General features: G+C 46.2%; 1 protein-coding gene across 1 annotated transcript in view; it reads right to left on the bottom strand.

Annotated features, from left to right (window-relative positions):
* The window catches only part of LOC130115751 (NADPH oxidase 4), a 47,813-nt gene extending 44,838 nt beyond the window's left edge, over positions 1-2,975 (bottom strand). Inside the window, exons 1-2 of the mRNA XM_056283566.1 lie at positions 2,919-2,975; positions 192-276 (exon numbers count right to left, since the gene is read on the bottom strand). Of these exons, the coding sequence (XP_056139541.1) occupies positions 192-276; positions 2,919-2,960 (127 nt within the window). The 5' untranslated portion in view covers positions 2,961-2,975. The remainder of the gene's footprint in view (positions 1-191; positions 277-2,918) is intronic.
* Positions 2,976-18,950: the final 15,975 nt, after the last annotated feature.

Raw genomic sequence — 18,950 nt, 5'->3', positions numbered from 1 at the left:
ACAACACAACACACACACACACACACACACACACAATGAGAGATAAATCTAATCAAAGTTGAAGAATCTGAAGAAAACATGACTTTTATTCATGCATGCACACACACACACACACACACACACACACACACACACACACACACACCGCACACACACACACACACAGACCCACACCAATGTAATCTAGTTACCAGAGAAGACGCAGATGGCGACTCCACACGCCACGTGAAAGGTCTTGCTTTTGTCCAGCAGCCTGCGTGTCTTCCTGCTCGATACCTGTTTGTGCGCGTGTGCCGAGGAAAAGAAACACGTCATCAATTAGCGGCACCAATTAAGTACATCTGAGTAAACAAAGACACCACCTGGAACTCTCCACCTTCATCCATCCACCTTCCCACTCGTCCGACCCTTCCTTCCTTCCATCCCTCCCCAAATATTTCTCTCACCTCTCGCTGTCTCGTTTTGCTCACTTTGCCCCCAGTCATTCCATGTGTGACCCAACCCCACCCCCACCCCAGCGATGGTTTGCTGTTCAGTAACACATTCTCTATCCTTCCCTTGCTCCCTCACCCCACCTTCCCTTCCACCTTGAGGGGGGGGGGGGGTGAGGAAGAAGTATGGGCAGGCTGCTGGTCTAGCCCTCCCTCTCAGCTTGTCTTCTCTTGGTAGCATGTTTGGAAGCGGGTAGAGAGGATGACGCATGTATGTCTCCCACCTTCTGTACAGCCATTAATTCTAACTAGTAGCGCACAGGTTCGAGTCCTTGTCTCACCTTCCCTCAAGCCCTCCCTCTGTCCCTCCATCATTCCCATTCTTCACGTCGTTTGTGTTTGTCATGTGATCATTTGTGTGAATATACCCCCTGGTGGGACGCTTGGCCCTTTCCTGCTCCAGGGGTGCAGTACTAGCTGGGTGACCCCTCCCCCCCAAGGAGAGGGCGAAAATACGATTCCTCTCTTGGATGACTGATGACGTATATTAAGTAATAAATAAAAAGGCAGGTGAGTTGGTTTACAATGATTTGGGCAAAACCCAACACACTCTTCCCAACCCTTGCTGCTGCTGCTGAATCCTCTTCTCTTCTAAATCTGTGTTTTCCACTCATCTCATTTTCTCACCTCCCTCATTCCATTCCTCATGCTTTTCATCCTTCCACCATTGGGTGGTGCAAGCTTCCACCATGGCAAGATGGCGGCGCAAATTCACGTTTGCAGTGGCCTCACCCAGTACCGGCGTGGGAAGATGGCGGCACAAATTCATGTTTGCAGTGGCCTCACCCACTACTGGTGTGGGAAGATGGCGGCGCAAATTCACGTTTGCGGCGGCCTCACCCAGTACCGGCGAGGGAAGATGGCGGCACCAGTTCACATTTGCAGCGGCGTCGCCCAGTACCGGCGAGGGAAGATGGCGGCACAAATTCACGTTTGCGGCGGCCTCACCCAGTACCGTCCACGCATTGTCTTTGTCCCTGTCTGTGTCTAAGTTTGTCTTCGTTTGATGGCTGGGAGAGCTTGGTCTGTTGCGTCCTGTGGGCCCAGGGACCACGGTCCTGCCTGGAGCCGTGCCCGAAGAGGAAAAACCAAGGGTGGTCTGACAGGGCATGGAAGCAGGGCAGGGGAAGCTAACTGCTAGCCCACGAGGACCGGCAGTTCCGATAACACCGAGGGTGGTCTGGCGGCGGCTTCGCCTAGCCTCGACTGTATTTTAAGAGTCATCGTGTGGAGTGTGGGGAGGTGTGTCGAAGGTGTCTAGGTGGGAGAGCTGGCATTGGATCGGCTGAGGAAGCTTGACCTGCTGCATCCTGTGGGCCCAGGGACCACGGCCCTGACCGGAGCTGCGCCCGAAGAGGAAACATCGTGGGTGGTCTGACAGGATGCAGAAGCGGGGCAGGCTAAGCTAACTGCTAGCCCATGCAGACCGGCAGTTGTGACAGTCATCCTGGCTGGCGTTCGTTTAGTGATTTTTTTTATTTATTTTTTTAGTTTAGATATGTGTGTTAGTTTGGATATATGTGTTGTTGTAGTTCTTGTAGTTTGTGTGCGCAAGTACATAAAATAAAATGACAAAAAAAGTGTTTCTTATCTGATTTCAGGAATCAGGAACAATTTGTCATTTCATCTTATGTACTAGTACGTACACAAAAGAAACGGAATTCCATTTCCCCCAGTCCACAGCAGTGCAACACAAAAGACAAAAACACACATCCAAACCCCTCCAAATACAACACCACCAAAAACATACAAAAACAGACAGAACAAAGCAAAAACAGCCAACAACGCAGTCCACCCAATACAAGCAGTCCAAAATCTGCACCGTCCAGGAGAACGGACACCAGACAGGATGACTGTCGGAACTGCCGGTCTGCATGGCCAGCAGTTAGCTTAGCCTGCCCCGCTTCCACATCCTGTCAGACCGCCCTCGGTGTTTCCTCTTAAGGCACAGCTCCAGTCAGGGCCGTGGTCCTTGGACCCATCGGATGTAGAAGACCAGGCTCCCTCAGTCGATCCAAAGCCAGCTCTCCAGCCAGACACCTTCGACACGCGCCCCTCCCCCCACACGCCACACTACGACACAAACGCATACGCAGACAAAAACACTGCACAGTCGACGCTAGGCGAGACTGCCCCGGTGCTTCCTCTCGGGCAGGGCAGTGGGTTAGCAGTACGCTCAGCCTGCCCCGCTTGCCTCCTCCTCGAGCCCACAGGATGCAGCAGACCAAGCTCTCTCAGCCAATCCAGCGCCAGCTCTCCTAGCCAAGCAAAATCGACGCTCAAAATAAAAAATTCATACGATGACACACACTTCATAATCGGCGCTGGGTGAGGCCGCCGCAAACGCGAGTCCGTGCCGCCATCCTCCCACCCGATTCTGATTCTGATTCTCTCCTGCACACCTTTGCCTGTCTATCCATTCCGTACCGTGTGTGTTCCTCGTAGGTAGGTCAGCAGGGAGCGGCACATGGGCAGTAGCACCAAACTGCAGTTGAGGTTCAGCACCGACGCAGACGCCCTGCTGATGCACAGCCCTAGCTGAAGAACACACAGCAAGAGACACAAACACACACACAAACACACAAACGTGCATTCAAATATACAGCCGTTAAAAAATATATGTTGTACACATACACAAACATTAATATACAGATGACAAGCTTATATCCATGCGGATCTGTATTTGGCAGTGCAGGACTGCTGGCCTAACTTAAAATAAAAGGTCCTGAGACTTGCTGTTTAAAGCCTCCTGCACACAAACTCAGCAGAGCATACCATGAGGAGGCAGCTGACAGCAAAACCACAGTATCACAGATGGCATATCTTGTGTTCGGTACATCCCCTGTAAAGCCCCTCTCTCCTTCGCGCACACGCGCACACACACATGCACGCACACGCACACGCACACGCACACACACACACGCACGCATGCACAAAGCCATACAGGTGAAAAAGATAACATCTTTTGTAGTATTCAAAACCCCATCAAAAGCCCTGCAGCATCGAGAATAAGATCATCGTGCCACGCACAACACCCCCAACACACACACACACACACACACACACACACGCGCACGCGCACGCGTGCGTACGCGCACTTGTGCACACATATACCAACTTAAGCCCTCTGGCCAGACATTCAAGTCAAAGCCACGGGCCTGCCCACACTTGCCCCTCTCTCCCCTATGTCCCCGAGAGCACGGGGAGTGTATGAATAGCTCACACATGCTTGCTTACTGCCCGCTCTGCTGCAGGGGAAGTGTCTGCAGGCAGGCCTTCTCAAGCTGCTGGCTTGATCAGGAAGTGGCATGAAGCGGAGTTTAGCGGCTCTGTGATTTAACTCATTGAAGCAGGTATTACAGGGAATGCATGGCTAGCGGCTAACATAAGCCTATCTTTCATTCTCTCCATCCTCCGCCCCGACCTGCAGGACAAGATGTAACCGATTCTGCCCCATGTTTTACTGTAACTATGACTCCAGAGATCCCACATGGGGGGGGGGGGCTGGGGGTCCCCCCGCTGGCTTCATGTGCATCTATTTCGGGGTTCTTCACATGAATAAGTTCAAGAAACGATGAGTTCAAAGGCAATGAGTTCCCGCCGCATCTCAGTCACGTAAGAGTACTGAGTGGGGTGTCCGGGTAGCGTAGCGGTCTACTAACACGGGGACTGCCAGTTCGAATCCCCGTGTTACCTTCACTTTGGTCGCCGGTTTGAATCCCCGTGTTACCTTCACCTTGGTCGGACGTCCCTACAGACACAATTGGCCATGTCTGCGGGTGGGAAGCCGGATGTGGGTATGTGTCCTGGTCGCTGCACTAGAGCCTCATCTGGTCGGTCGGGGCGCCTGTTCGGGGGGGGGGGGGGGGGAATAGCATGATCCTCCCACGAGCTACGTCTCCCTGGCGAAACACCTCACTGTCAGGTGAAAAGAAGCGGCTGGCGACTCCACATGTGTCGGAAGAGGCATGTGGTAGTCTGCAGCCCTCCCCGGATCGGCGGAGGGGGTGGAGCAGCGACCGGGACGGCTCGGAAAAGTGGGGTAATTGGTTGGGTATAATTGGGGAGAAAAAGGGGGGGAAAATCCAAAATAAATAAAAGAACCGATGAGTTCTTATAGAGTTGGCGAAAAAGCCTATGATGCAACTAATTCGCTCATCCAAAAATGTGACTGAGTAAAAAAAATAAAAAAATCCATTCTATTAGAAATCTTTCAGTAAGTGTACATTTTTAGATCATAAATATCAGAACAAAAAAAAAAACTTAATAGATTGCTATGTTATGCCATGTTGCTATGTTAACTTCCGTGAGCTCTTCCCCACCAAACACAAGAGTTGTTATAGCGTCTAATAAAGCATGACTAAGCATGTGTTATGGAACGTTTCTGAGCCCCTGGGACGTGTCTTTAGCCAACCACACTACTTGGCTTAAACTACCTACCATATAAAATCAAATATGTATTTGCTCATGTTTGCATTACAATTAATTCGATGTAGGGGGATTGCATGGCCACAGCACATATCTGGACTTACAAGATCATCCAATCAATTAATTTGTCAATAATGACAAAAAACTATTAGGACCATTTTAGTTTCTTCTTTTTCCCCTCGGAGAGCAAGGGACGGTTTCAATAGCACAAACTTACATCACAAATGCAAAATCCGTGAATGCAATCGTGTACACACACACACACACACACACACACACACACACACACACACACACACACACACACACACACACACACACACACACACACACACACACACACACACACACACAAACTTGTGACAACAGTTACGCTGATGCTCACGAGTGAGCGAGCGTCACATTCCAGACTGACTGTGCGCGTGTCAGTGTGTGTTTGTGTGTGTGTGTGTGTCCCATGCGTGTGCCACTATCGGCTGGCCCTAATGTCAGCTAGACTGTGCAGGCAAAGAACTCATACACACACACGGGCAGCAAGTCACTACTTGGACTAATTAACCCTGCACATACGGACGGCTATCCACTGCGAACCTGGCTTCAACGCTATAAGCTGCAGTCACAGAAGTCACTCTTCTTCCAGGTTTCTCGTGCATACTTTAGCCAGCAAGCCAAAACGGGATTTAGCCTCCAACCAAGGGACCCCGGCCACTGAGAAAACACCATCAGCCTTCTCAAGTGGGGAAACCCCGGCAGGAGTTACCGCACATTAGCCATTTTGGGGTCTTATCCAACCACCTCTTGAATTATAAATATTAACCATTAACACGAGAACGACCGGGATTTCCATCCTACCTAAAACGACCATGGCCGGTCAAAATGACCGCCGGTTTCTAAATTCTATATTCTGTCAAGATAACTACCCAAATGAGATATTAATGCATTACACATGTTATTATGTCTGTTAAGAAACTAACTGACACCAAAATTAACATTTTAACAGCTTTAATACTATTTTTCAAACAATTTAAAATGGCCGCTGTCCAACGCCTGTAAATACTGCAACGCGTTGGTGGTCGTCATGGTGTGTCTGTAACGGCGTCTGTAAGCAGACATGTTGGCAATAATCAGAAATCAAGTTTAGACTATTTTTCTGCACTGGAGGACCCTAGTGTGTTTCTAGGACAGAGCAATGCACTTCGCGAAGGAAATGACGCAACCAACACACGTCATACATAGTGACATGACGCGCACGATCACGCGCAAAAGGGTAATTTTAGGTAGATCTTATCGAAACTTTTTTGTGGTATTGGTCTAAAACTCGTTTTAATGCAAATATATGCAATTTTTAGGAGCATTCAGAGAGTGGCAGGTCTGTATCCCCCCCCCCCCAAATTTAAACTGAAAATCTAAAATGGTCATGATGACCGTCCTGGTTTAAATAAACTTAATAGAGTTCATAGGGTGGACATGAAGGGTCAAACCGATATTTTTTTAAGGAGGCAATTACCACTTTTGATTATGACCAATAATACTCTCACGTGATGATGTAAATTTGTGCCTCTTGGAGCGCATCTGGATCCGTTCAATTTGTTATCTATGGAAAAATGAATGGGACATTTGGATCCTGTGTGCCAATAACTCTGTCCTTAAAATAAGATAAAGACAGTATGTAAAGATGACACATAGTGCAGCCAGTCTATTTAAATTACCTAACTATATATATACACTACCGTTCAAAAGTTTGGGATCACCCAAACAATTTCGTGTTTTCCATGAAAAGTCACACTTATTCACCACCATATGTTGTGAAATGAATAGAAAATAGAGTCAAGACATTGACAAGGTTAGAAATAATGATTTGTATTTGAAATAAGATTTTTTTTACATCAAACTTTGCTTTCGTCAAAGAATCCTCCATTTGCAGCAATTACAGCATTGCAGACCTTTGGCATTCTAGCTGTTAATTTGTTGAGGTAATCTGGAGAAATTGCACCCCACGCTTCCAGAAGCAGCTCCCACAAGTTGGATTGGTTGGATGGGCACTTCTTTGAGCAGATTGAGTTTCTGGAGCATCACATTTGTGGGGTCAATTAAACGCTCAAAATGGCCAGAAAAAGAGAACTTTCATCTGAAACTCGACAGTCTATTCTTGTTCTTAGAAATGAAGGCTATTCCATGCGAGAAATTGCTAAGAAATTGAAGATTTCCTACACCGGTGTGTACTACTCCCTTCAGAGGACAGCACAAACAGGCTCTAACAGGTACTATTTAATGAAGATGCCAGTTGGGGACCTGTGAGGCGTCTGTTTCTCAAACTAGAGACTCTAATGTACTTATCTTCTTGCTCAGTTGTGCAACGCGGCCTCCCACTCCTTTTTCTACTCTGGTTAGAGCCTGTTTGTGCTGTCCTCTGAAGGGAGTAGTACACACCGGTGTAGGAAATCTTCAATTTCTTAGCAATTTCTCGCATGGAATAGCCTTCATTTCTAAGAACAAGAATAGACTGTCGAGTTTCAGATGAAAGTTCTCTTTTTCTGGCCATTTTGAGCGTTTAATTGACCCCACAAATGTGATGCTCCAGAAACTCAATCTGCTCAAAGAAGTGCCCATCCAACCAATCCAACTTGTGGGAGCTGCTTCTGGAAGCGTGGGGTGCAATTTCTCCAGATTACCTCAACAAATTAACAGCTAGAATGCCAAAGGTCTGCAATGCTGTAATTGCTGCAAATGGAGGATTCTTTGACGAAAGCAAAGTTTGATGTAAAAAAAATCTTATTTCAAATACAAATCATTATTTCTAACCTTGTCAATGTCTTGACTCTATTTTCTATTCATTTCACAACATATGGTGGTGAATAAGTGTGACTTTTCATGGAAAACACAAAATTGTTTGGGTGATCCCAAACTTTTGAACGGTAGTGTATATATATATATATATATATATATATATATATATATATATATATATATATATATATATATATATATATATATATATATTATGTTATAGTCATCAGACAGAAGTTGTGCCCTCCTTCTCTGACACAAGAAATGACTGAGACTGTCATCTGGTTGGTAAAAAGCAACATCTTTCGATATGCCAAGAATCATAATGATTTCATGGAAAGTGTTTTCATGTTTTACAAAATGTCAACAATTTCTACTGTCATGGAAGGAGGACATCAAAACGATCAAAATCTTTCTCAACAGATTCAAGGGCAACTAAACCCTATACCACGTTCGTGAGTTTGCTACCATCTGAAAGGGGAGAAATCATCTGTAAGTGCTGAGCTGACCTTTTGACCAAGTGATATAAACATAGCAGGATAAACACAGCTGCAGAAAATAGAATTAATGATGCGTCCATTTGATTTAGGTGTGGCAATGATCCAATGAAACATGCTGGCAGTCAAACAAAAGTGCTAGATGTAGTTAGAGACAATCATTTTACACCTCGATGCATTTTTCCATTAAGTTGAAATACAGTTAGATTCAGCATGGTTTATTTCAGGGGTTCACGAACTTGTTACTCAAAGGGCCGCATCCGATTGTTATTCAAGGTCAGAGGTCTGGAACGATTGACGATAAGAAAATAATATATAATCAACTCACTTATAACTTTTGAGCAACATACATTCAAGTTCAAGTTAGTCAAGATAGTCAAAATACATTCGAACCTACTGGGAGGAATGTAATCAATCAGAACATTTACACGATGTTAGAAAAAGTCGATTTATTGTGTTAGTCCGACTAAAACTGGACTTTTAAAATACATGTAAACGTGTTAGTCCCACTGAAATCGTACTAAATCGAATTTCTCAGACTTACACACCTAGATAACGCGGTTGGGGATCTATTTATGCTGGCATGTATACGTTTCAATCGGCCCCGAACTGGCCTAGGCGTTATGCGCATGACCCATAGTTCCCGCGGCGGTCTTTCACCCGGAAATCGAACAGCGTAGTATCAACAGTATCAAAAGTAAAGCGTAGAGTACGTATGAAATGTACAGCGCTGTACAGTTAATTAATTTCCACGCCAATAAAGCCTGTTTGTGACAATTTGACAGTTTAACTGGTATTTTATTTATTTTATAATTGCATACCAACAGGAAGGGGAGCCCTCCAATTTGGTTAAAAAACAAATTTGGGAATGAAGTTGCACATGGAAGAGTCAAGATAGATTTTCTGGTGGGACATTAGACAGGGATGTGATTTCTGAAATAATGTCTTCTTCTGAGATTCGCCTGGATTTAGCCAGCAGGTTGCCATAATTCCTCAAGTATTTACAAATTTAAAATTCAAGGAGCTCCTAATTAGTTCAAAATAATCATTCTTTTTTAGCTTTGTTCCAGTAGAGAGTAATAAGATTTTCCAGCTCTTGTTTTACACTGCTGTGATTTAATATGGAACTGTTCATTTTGTAGGAGTGTCTTCTTAACCATAACAACCAAACTGTTGTGCTGTTTAACGAAGTTTAATGAAAGAATAAAAGTTACAAGTGAGGCAATCGCAGCTGTCAGCTGGCATGCTATCAGAACTAAACTAACCGTCTCAGTCCGGATGTTAACAATAACTACCTAAAACAATGAACACTGGTAGTTTAGTCTTATAACTATGATTATGTAGTCATGCCAGGTCCTACATTTCCCCCCTTCTTTAACTAAAACCTTAGGTCAAGATAAAGTTATTCAGTCTAGCAGGTAGTCTTCTTTTAGGAGCTGGCCGTGGCTCAGCATGTTGTTCTTCTTGTGACCTTTCTTGTGGCACATCTCCCTGAGCCACTTCTTGTCTCGGTTGTTGAAGGTTCTGCTCTTGACCTGTATCATGGTCAGGTGGTTGTGGAATGACCAACTCAGCATCAATGTCCTCTTCAGCAGGCTGGTTAATGCAAAAGTCTTCTTGAGTTCCAGAAGGATCCATCTTGAAGCTGGAAGGTGTACCTGCCATGTCGAGCGATGATCCTATAAGGGCCAGACAAACTGGTCTTCAGCTTGTGTCCCCTCAGCGGTCGCTTGACCCAGACACAATCTCCAACTTGCAGTGATGGATCTCCTTGATGTAGTTTCTTTTGTCATAGTACTTCTTTTGAGCCTCCTGACGTTTTCGTACTTTTTTGCGTAGCTTTGCATCATCAGGTGGTTTGTCAGCCACGAAGGGTGGATGGACTGTGTCCAGCGGGACTCTCCAGGTTCTTCCGATCGTGAGCTCTGTGAGTGATTTCCCTGTCACCTTGTGAGGCGTTGATCTGTAGCTCAACAGTAGTGTTTTCGGTGCATCAGAGAACTGTTTTCCTTCTTGGAGCAGGGCATGAAGACCATACTTCAGACTTTGTTAAACCTCTCCACACCGGCATTGGCCAGTGGATGGTACAACAGTGTCTTCTGGTGCACGATTCCTTTCTTCTCCAAGAAGCATGTGAAGCCAGCGTGGAATTGTGGGCCGTTATCTGTCACTAGAACTTGAGGCTGGCCCCATCGTGTAAACAGGTCTGAAAGTCCATTAATCACTGTCGCAGTAGTCATGTTGCTTGTGGATATGACTTCAGGCCATTTGTTGTACAGGTCGGTAACAACGATTAGATACTTCTGATGCGCTGGAGCTGCTTGTAGTTCCCCGAAGATGTCCACTTGAATCTTCTCCCAAGGTCCTTTAGGCCATGGTGTTGGCTGTAGCGGTGGTTTCTCTGGTACGAGTGACTTTTCACTCAGTGCGCAGGGCACACAGTTTTTGGCAAAGTTGGTGATGTCGTCGTCCATCTTTGGCCACCATACTTCACTGCAAAGGAACTGATTCATTTTCCTTGTTCCTGGATGTCCTTGTTGTGTTTGGGTGAGGCCTTTGTGTCTGAGTGTGATTGGTACAACAGTACAGTCTCCTCTTCCAACACATGACGTTTTCCAACTTTTCAGTTGGAAAACGGGTAGCATGTCTGGGTAGCAGGACCTTTCCATCCTGTTTTCACACAGCACAGCACTTCCTTCAGTACTGGATGTTGCAGTGTTTCTCTTGCGAGCTCTTCAGGAGTGATTGCTGTTTGAAGCTCATCAATGAAGGCCTGCTGTATGAAGAGCTCATCTTGTTCCTCATCGAAGTAAGACTTCTCTGAACCATCATCTTGTGGCACAAATCTCGAAAGGGTGTCTGCAACATTGTTGGACTTCCTGGGTGAAAATCAGTTTTGTACATTTACTGGGCAAGCCGATCTGACCATCTGGAGATTCTCATGGGTTGTCTTCCAGTTCCTGAGGCCAACAGAAGAGTGGTCAGGGCCTGATGATCTGTTCTAAGAGTAAATGGTCATCTGAATAAGTACACATGCCATTTCCCCATGCTTCATACACAAGGCATTGCTTCTCTTTCCCCAACTGACTATCTCTGTTAAGTGGCTGACAGGCTCTTTGATGCGTAAGCAACTGGACGTTCTTCTCCATCCACTATCTGCGATAGGACTGCACCTAATCCAACTGCTGACGCATCGCAGGTAAGGAATGTTGTATGATCTGGGTGGAAGTGAGCTAGAACAGGTGGTTCTGCAATTGCATGTTTGAGTTCAGCGAAGGCTTGGTCTTGTGCGCATGTCCATTTCCATTCCACGTCCTGGCGTAGCAACAGTCTCAGGGGTTATGTTGTCGTTGCATAATGAACTTCAAGTAGTAGTTTGTCATCCCTAAGAGGGTTTGAAGCTCTTTCACACTCTGTGGTGCTACTATCTTCTCGATGGCAATCTGGACTGGCATGGTTTCACTCCAGTAGCACTCACCTTATAGCCAAGAAACTCGATTGTGTCAGTGCTGAAGACACATTTCTCTCTGTTCAATGTCATGTTGTACTTCGCAAGACGTGCGAACACTTCTTTCAGTCTTTCATCGTGTTCTTCTTGTTCCTTTCCGTGGACTGTGATATCCATCGTCAAGGTAGTGTGGCGCCCCCTTCAGGCCAGTTAGCACGATGTCCATTATTTTCTGAAAAGCACTTGGTGCATACGCTAATCCGAAGGGTAAGCGTTTGTACTGGAAAACGCCCTCATGGGTGATGAATGCGGTGATGTGGCGAGAGTCAGGGGCCAGTGGAACTTGGGGCCAGCGGAACATCCACTTCTCATGTCTAATTTGGAGAAAACTGAGGCTCCGGCAAACTCAATAATCAGCTCGTTGATCGAAGGAAGTGGGTGTTTTCCCACTATGATCGCCTTGTTGACTTCTCGTAAGTCAAAGCAAACACGAATTTCTCCTGATTTCTTCCTGGCAACTGTAATGTTCGAAACCCATTCTGGCGCGTCAACTGGTTCAATTATGTCATCTTGTTGCTGTCGTCTCAGGTCTGCTGCTACTTCTTCCCTGGCAGACAACGGAAGTCGTGTCAGCAGTTGCACCACGAGCCAGGCATCTTCTCTCACTTTAGGTGCATGTTCAAAACCTCTAATACAGCCTGGACCAGTAAAGAGCTGTGCATATTATTTTACACACTCTGGTTCTGATTTTGTTTCAATCTGAAGAGCAGGATGTGTGGGTGCAACTGTTGGGTTTCCCTGGACTAGGTGACAGTTCCGTGCCTGTAGGAGAGGTCGTCCCATCAGACAGTTACCATTATGTGCAACATACAGCTTAGCTTGGGCTGTTTTACCTTTGTGAGACACTGGCAAAACTATATATCCATCAACAGGCACACTAAATCCATCATACTGACTGATTTTAGTATCCAGTGGCTGTAGGGGAAACTTCTGTGCTAGCTTTGCATAGTAAACATCCGAGTTCAGCAAAGACACCTGGGCTCCAGTGTCCTGTGTCATTTTCACCTGTATGCCACCAACAATGCACTGAGCTAGCGCATACGCTAAGCTAGCTTTCTTATCTTGAAAGAGACGAGAGCTCACGTTTTTCCCCATTTCAGGATAAAATCTTTGCGTGCTGAGTGAAGTCTCACTTGAACAATAAACAGGCAGATAAACGTGAAAAATAGTAGGCTGTTCACGAGTCTTTCAAAAGTGTGGTGCACAGCGTTGCAAAGATGGTCTGCTCAGGCCGCCATCTTGAACGGTCTAATCGTTGCTGTTGTTGTGACTGTCTGTCTAATAAGGAATAATGCCAGGTACACTCAGTAGTCTGGGTGTTTTATTCTTCTGCTCGTTTAATTTCATCCTGCTGGTTTCACACACCCGTGGTATACCGCATGGTATCGTTAGGTTAATCACTTCCGCTACATCCGGTTGGTGCATTATGGATAACGTAGTAGTCGCCCCTTCATCCGGCAGTACTAAACATTATATCTCCCTTAAAAAAAATAGTGTGCAAATATACAAAAGGCACAAATATACAAAAGGCACAAAGCCCAACAGTCTTGTAACATCACCTGCGTCCTGAACTTAATTAAACAGTAGCTGATATAACAAATAATAAACTGTTTTTGCATCAGGATACAGTAATAAACTGAGTAAACCTCACATAACAGGTAAGTTGTTTTTCACTTAACAGGTAGTTTTGTTTTTTTTGTTGTTTTTTTTTTTACACACGTTTTTCCTTCTCTTTCTTTCTTTTCTTTCTTTCTTTTTTTTTAGGACATGCAGCGATCCACCTAGACCCTTTTCAACCCATTATAAGTCAGGACTTGCCTTGGCTTAATGACACGGCCATGGAGACGAAGCTCAAGAGTAATTTGGTTCGCGCACAGAACCATGGTGAGGTTCCTGTTCCCCTTGTCCACTGACCTGATCATCTTCGTTGATCTCAGGCTGCTGTGTGTTGAGTGTGTACTTGTCTTCTCGGGTGTTGAGAGGGTGCCGTCGGTTGCGTCTGAAGGTCTGTCCATCGCTGGTTTCGATATGGTAGCTCCGTGTAGTTTCTGCAGCTGGGATGACTGTTGCTGGTTTCCACCTACCATCTTCCTGCTGGAAGTGGATGGGCGTTCCGGTGTGAAGTGTCGACAGAGGTCTAGCAGACCTGCTGTAGTGTTGTTGCTGGCGCCGCTGGCATTTCTCTCTCCTTGCTCGCACTGTGTTACCTAAGGTCGTGGCTGCACTGCTGTTGTGGGTGAGATAGCAGTCTGCGGCTCATCAGGATCTGTGCTGGAAATTTGAGGTCGTCGACAGGTGTATTCCTATACTCCAGCCGGCTAAGGTATGTGTCTTTCTTGTCCTCTTTGGCCTTTGTAAGGATCCGCTTTGGGGTCTGGAAAAGTCTTTTCAGCTAGACCGTTGCTCTGGCGGTAGTGAGGGCTCGAAGTAACATGCTGAAATCCTCATGACTGTGCGAGCTATGGGAATTCGCGTGAGCCGTAACATGGCCCGTTGTCACCAATGTCTGCTTTTGGTATGCCATGTCTAGCAAACACGGATTTCATTTGATGGATGACAGCAGCCGTGGTGATGTTGTGCAGGTGGTCAGTGTCAAAGTACCTGCTGAGGTCGCCACATATGACAATGTAGTTTTTAGAATTCCAGGAGAATTCTCGTTTAATTTAGTTGTGCTAGTTCTGCACTCCCGTGGTAGACTGCATGGTCCCGTTAGATTAACCACTTCCGCTACATCCGGTTAGTTAGTGCATTATGGGTAATGTAGTAGTCGTCCCTTCATCCGGCAATACTAGTTACGTTACTCTAAGTGCAACAAAAGCTTCTCACCACCCCCAAAGCCAATCCTCTGGTGTAACGTTAATGCAGCAACAACACACAAAATAGAAAAAGTAGCACTTCAATAACGTATTGTGTTCATAGCACAAGGTATGGGCTGGGTCCGGATTGACTTGCCGTTCGGTCCGGATGCGGACCGATCCGCACTTTGAGAAGTCCTGGTTTATTTTGACAGCAAAATATCATGCCACTTAAGAGGTCCATTTAAAAAACGGTTACCGATTACTTCAGATTTTTTCTATGAAGACAAGATATTGTAACGTGCATGGATAAATGGACTCGCTGGCGCTTGGCTAACGGGTCGGACCCTTTAGTCGACTGGTTGACGTTGTCGCCAGTGGTGCAGGAGATCTGGGTTCGCGTCCCGGCTGTGGCGGTTCCCGGGCTGCTTCCTGATTTCGTGGAGGGGGGTAGTGTAGCGTGCACGGATAAATAGACTCACTGACTCTTAGCTATGGGGTTGGACCCTTTAAAGTCCACTGTTTCCCATCCCAGTCCTCAAAGAACCCCTATCCTGCTGATTTTCTTTGCAACCCTGAATAGGTACCTGTTTGCAGTTATTCAACCAATCAGCAATGAATTATGTCAGATGTTGCACACCTTGCATAATTAAGTGCTGTGAGATGATTGGTTGAGTAAGTGCAAGCAGGGCTACCTATGCAGGGTTACAGTGAAAGTCTGCAGGATAGGGGTTCCTTGAGGACTGGGTTGGGAAACGCTGCTTTAGTCGACTGGTTAACGTTGTCGCCAGTGGTGTGGGAAACCCAGATTCGCGTCCCGGCTGATTCCCGAATTCACTACAATGCTATTTTTCAAAAAATTTAAAATGGCCGCTGTCCAACGCCTGTACATACTGCAATGCGTCTGTAACCAGACATGTTGGCCATTATCAAACATCAAATTTAGTCTATTTCTCTGCACTGGAGGGCGCTAGTGTGTTTCTAGGACAGAGCAATGAACTTCGCGAAGGAAATGATGCCACCAACACGCGTCATAAATACTGACAAGACGCGCACGATCACGCGCAAATTACGAGACGGTCATGTTGACCGCTCATGGTCGTTTTAAGTAGAGCTTATTATAAATACTTGTTTTGTGTGTGAGTGTGTGTGTGTGTTTGTTTGTGTGTGCAATATATGCAGTTTTAAGAGAATTCAGGTAGCGACAGGTCTGTATCTTTTTTCTTTTTCTTTTTTTTTACCCACAAAGTTATTAAACTTTGAAAATCCAAAACGGTCATAATGACCGTCTTGGTCGTTCTAGTACCCCAGTAGAAAAAAATAACAAAGAATTACACAAGCTAAATAAATAATGACTGACTGACTGACTGACTGACTGACTGAATGATTGACTGAACGAGTGAACAGACAGAGACAGTCAGATAGATAGATAGATAGATAGATAGATAGATAGATAGATAGATAGATAGATAGATAGATAGATAGATAGATAGATAGATAGATAGATAGATAGATGCTGTGTCTAGTCTTACCCCAAGCATCTTGTAGACATAGTGGTACTGTTGTCCAGTGGAGTATATGAGGAAAGTTCGTACAAACAGCCAGGTGTTAGCTCCCATCCAAAGGATCTATAGACATCACATACGCACACACGCACGCACGCACGCACACGCACGCAGCAAACGTCCTATTAGTAAGGACGGCCTCTACTGAGAGCTCATACTTGCTGGCAGGATGTCGTTAATAAAAACAGAGGAGTGCCTTTCCTCTGTTCTTCAGTTCTCACGTTCCCTCTTTCAATCAACCAGTGACACTCTTTCACACAGACAGACCCAACATGTCTGACAGCCTAATGAGTGTGAATCATTGGTTAAATGGCAAATAAGAAAACAAAGCTGCCATGTCAAACAGCTTGGTTAAACAGTGCACTTATCTGCAGCACATTTCGGTGGCACTGTCCCGCTGACAACAGAAAGTCCCCTGTCTTTGCAACAGGCTTCGGGTGAGTAAATCAATCAATCAATCAATCAACCGGAACAGCCTGTCATAATGACCAAAATAAATCTTTCTCTACCAGGACGATGTGCTTTCCTCCCTCGTTTGCGACCCAACTCCGCACCGACAGCACCATGATGCCGCCCGCACAACAGCTGCCAAAGTTTTCCACCCGCACTCCGGTTGACTGAGACGGAATCAACCTCACTCCTCTGTCTGTCTGTCTGTCGCTATGTCCGTTGGTCTGTCCGCTGTCTGTTTCCGTCCACTGACAGCTCCGCAAAAATCCTCCTCCGCTCTCCTCCCGTTACGTCGCCATGCTTTTCAGTCGCCTGCCGGTTTTGGGAGCATTTTGATCCCCCATTGTCCTGATGGCAAAAAAAATTCTCTCTCTCTCTCTCGCTCGGTCGCTCGCTCCCTCTCGCTCTCTCTCTCCCTCTCGCCCTCTCTCTCTCGCTCGCAAATCGCGCTGGTCCGTCGGTAGAGGGAGCCACCGTATTTCGATTTGCGGGCGTCAGCCTGAGGGAACGTATGATCCAGCATACAGACACCCGTGTGCCGTTGACTCGAGCCTTCAGTCATTCTGCCCCGCCCCCCCCCCCCGCCGCCTATGGAACCCTCTCCCACAAGACATTCCCAAATCCCAAATCAAAACGTGCCTTTTCAAACTGGCATGTTCAGTCTGATCCGCGCTCCGTTGAGTTTTGTGCAGATGATGAGTTTATAATTACCTGTTGTATCAACTTTTTATTGTCTACCCTGCTTTGGTTTGAGTTTATGCTGTCTGATACAGCGCTGCTTCTTTTTTCTTTTCTTTTTTACTAAGTTCTGTAAGGTGTCCTTGAGTGCTCTGAAAGGTGCTCACAAATAAAATGTATTATTATTATTATCAATGATCAATGCAAGTTTTCCCTCCAGCCAGTCGCTGAGCCGGCTGATCTCGCCGATTAACACACCCCGAACACCGTGATTTTATTGTGCAAATATACTTTCACTCTTGTGTTTTATTGTTTACATTTTATATTCTTTATTTTATTATGTCTTCTTTTCATGTATTTTAAAATTCATATGTGTCACTTATTTTATATTGTATTTTAAGCTTGTGCAGCACTTTGGTTCAACCGCGGTTCTTTTAAATGTGCTATATGGACTTGATTTGACTTGACTTGACTTGACTACACTGCTCAAAAAAATAAAGGGAACACCTAAAAACACAATATAGACCTCGATGAATGAAATATTTCAGCTGAAAACCTTTATTTATTAGACAGAGGAATGTGTTTAGAGCAAAATAACCTAAGAATGATCAATGGAAATCAAAATCATTAGCCCATTAAGGTCTGGATTCAGAATCATACTCAAAATCAAAGTGGAAAATGAGAACATAGGCTGATCCAACTTCTGTGGAAATTCTTCAAGACGATTCAAAATGAGGCTCCGTAGTGTGTGTGGCCTCCACGTGCCTGTATGCACTCCCTACAACGTCTGGGCATGCTCCTGATGAGACGACGGATGGTCTCCTGAGGGATCTCCTCCCAGACCTGGATCAGGGCATCGGTCAACTCCTGGACAGTCTGTGGTGCGACATCGCGTTGGCGGATGGTACGAGACATGATGTCCCAGAGGTGCTCGATTGGATTCAGGTCTGGGGAACGTGCAGGCCAGTCCATAGCATCAATGCCCTCGACATACAGGAACTGTTGACACACTCTGGCCACATGAGGACGAGCATTGTCATGCATGAGCAGGAACCCAGGGCCCACTGCACCAGCATATGGTCTGACAATGGGTCTGAGGATCTCATCCCGGTACCTAATGGCAGTCATGGTACCTCTGGCTAGCACGTAGAGGTCTGTGCGGCCCTCCAAGGATATGCCTCCCCAGACCATCACTGACCCACCGCCAAACCGGTCATGCTGGAGGATGTTGCAGGCAGCAGAACGTTCTCCACAGCGTCTCCAGACTCTCTCACGTCTGTCACATGTGTTCAGTGTGAACCTGCTCTCATCTGTGAAGAGCACAGGGCGCCAATGGCGAATCTGCCAACCAAGATGTTCTCTGGCAAAGGTCAATCGGGCTGCACGGTGTTGGGCTGTGAGCACAAACCCCAATTGTGGACGTCGGGCCCTCATACCATCCTCATGCATTCTGTTTCTCACTGTTTGAGCAGAAACCTGCACATTAGTGGCCTGTTGAAGGTCGTTTTGTAGGGCTCCGGCAGTGCTCCTCCTGTTCCTCCTTGCACAAAGGACCAGATAGCGGTCCTGCTGCGGGGTTGTTGTCCTCCTGCGGCCCCCTCCACGTCTCCTGGTGTACTGGCCTGTCTCCTGGTACCTCCTCCATGCTCTGGACACTGCTGGGAGACACATCAAATCTTCTTGCCACAGCACGCATTGATGTGCCATCCTGGATGAGCTGCACTACCTGAGCAACTTCTGTAGGTTGCAGA

The sequence above is a fragment of the Lampris incognitus genome, chromosome 7 (assembly GCF_029633865.1).
Source record: "Lampris incognitus isolate fLamInc1 chromosome 7, fLamInc1.hap2, whole genome shotgun sequence".
NCBI lineage: Eukaryota > Metazoa > Chordata > Actinopteri > Lampriformes > Lampridae > Lampris > Lampris incognitus.
Note: the sequence above shows the minus strand (reverse complement) of the source record. Positions and strands in the feature narration are given on the sequence as shown.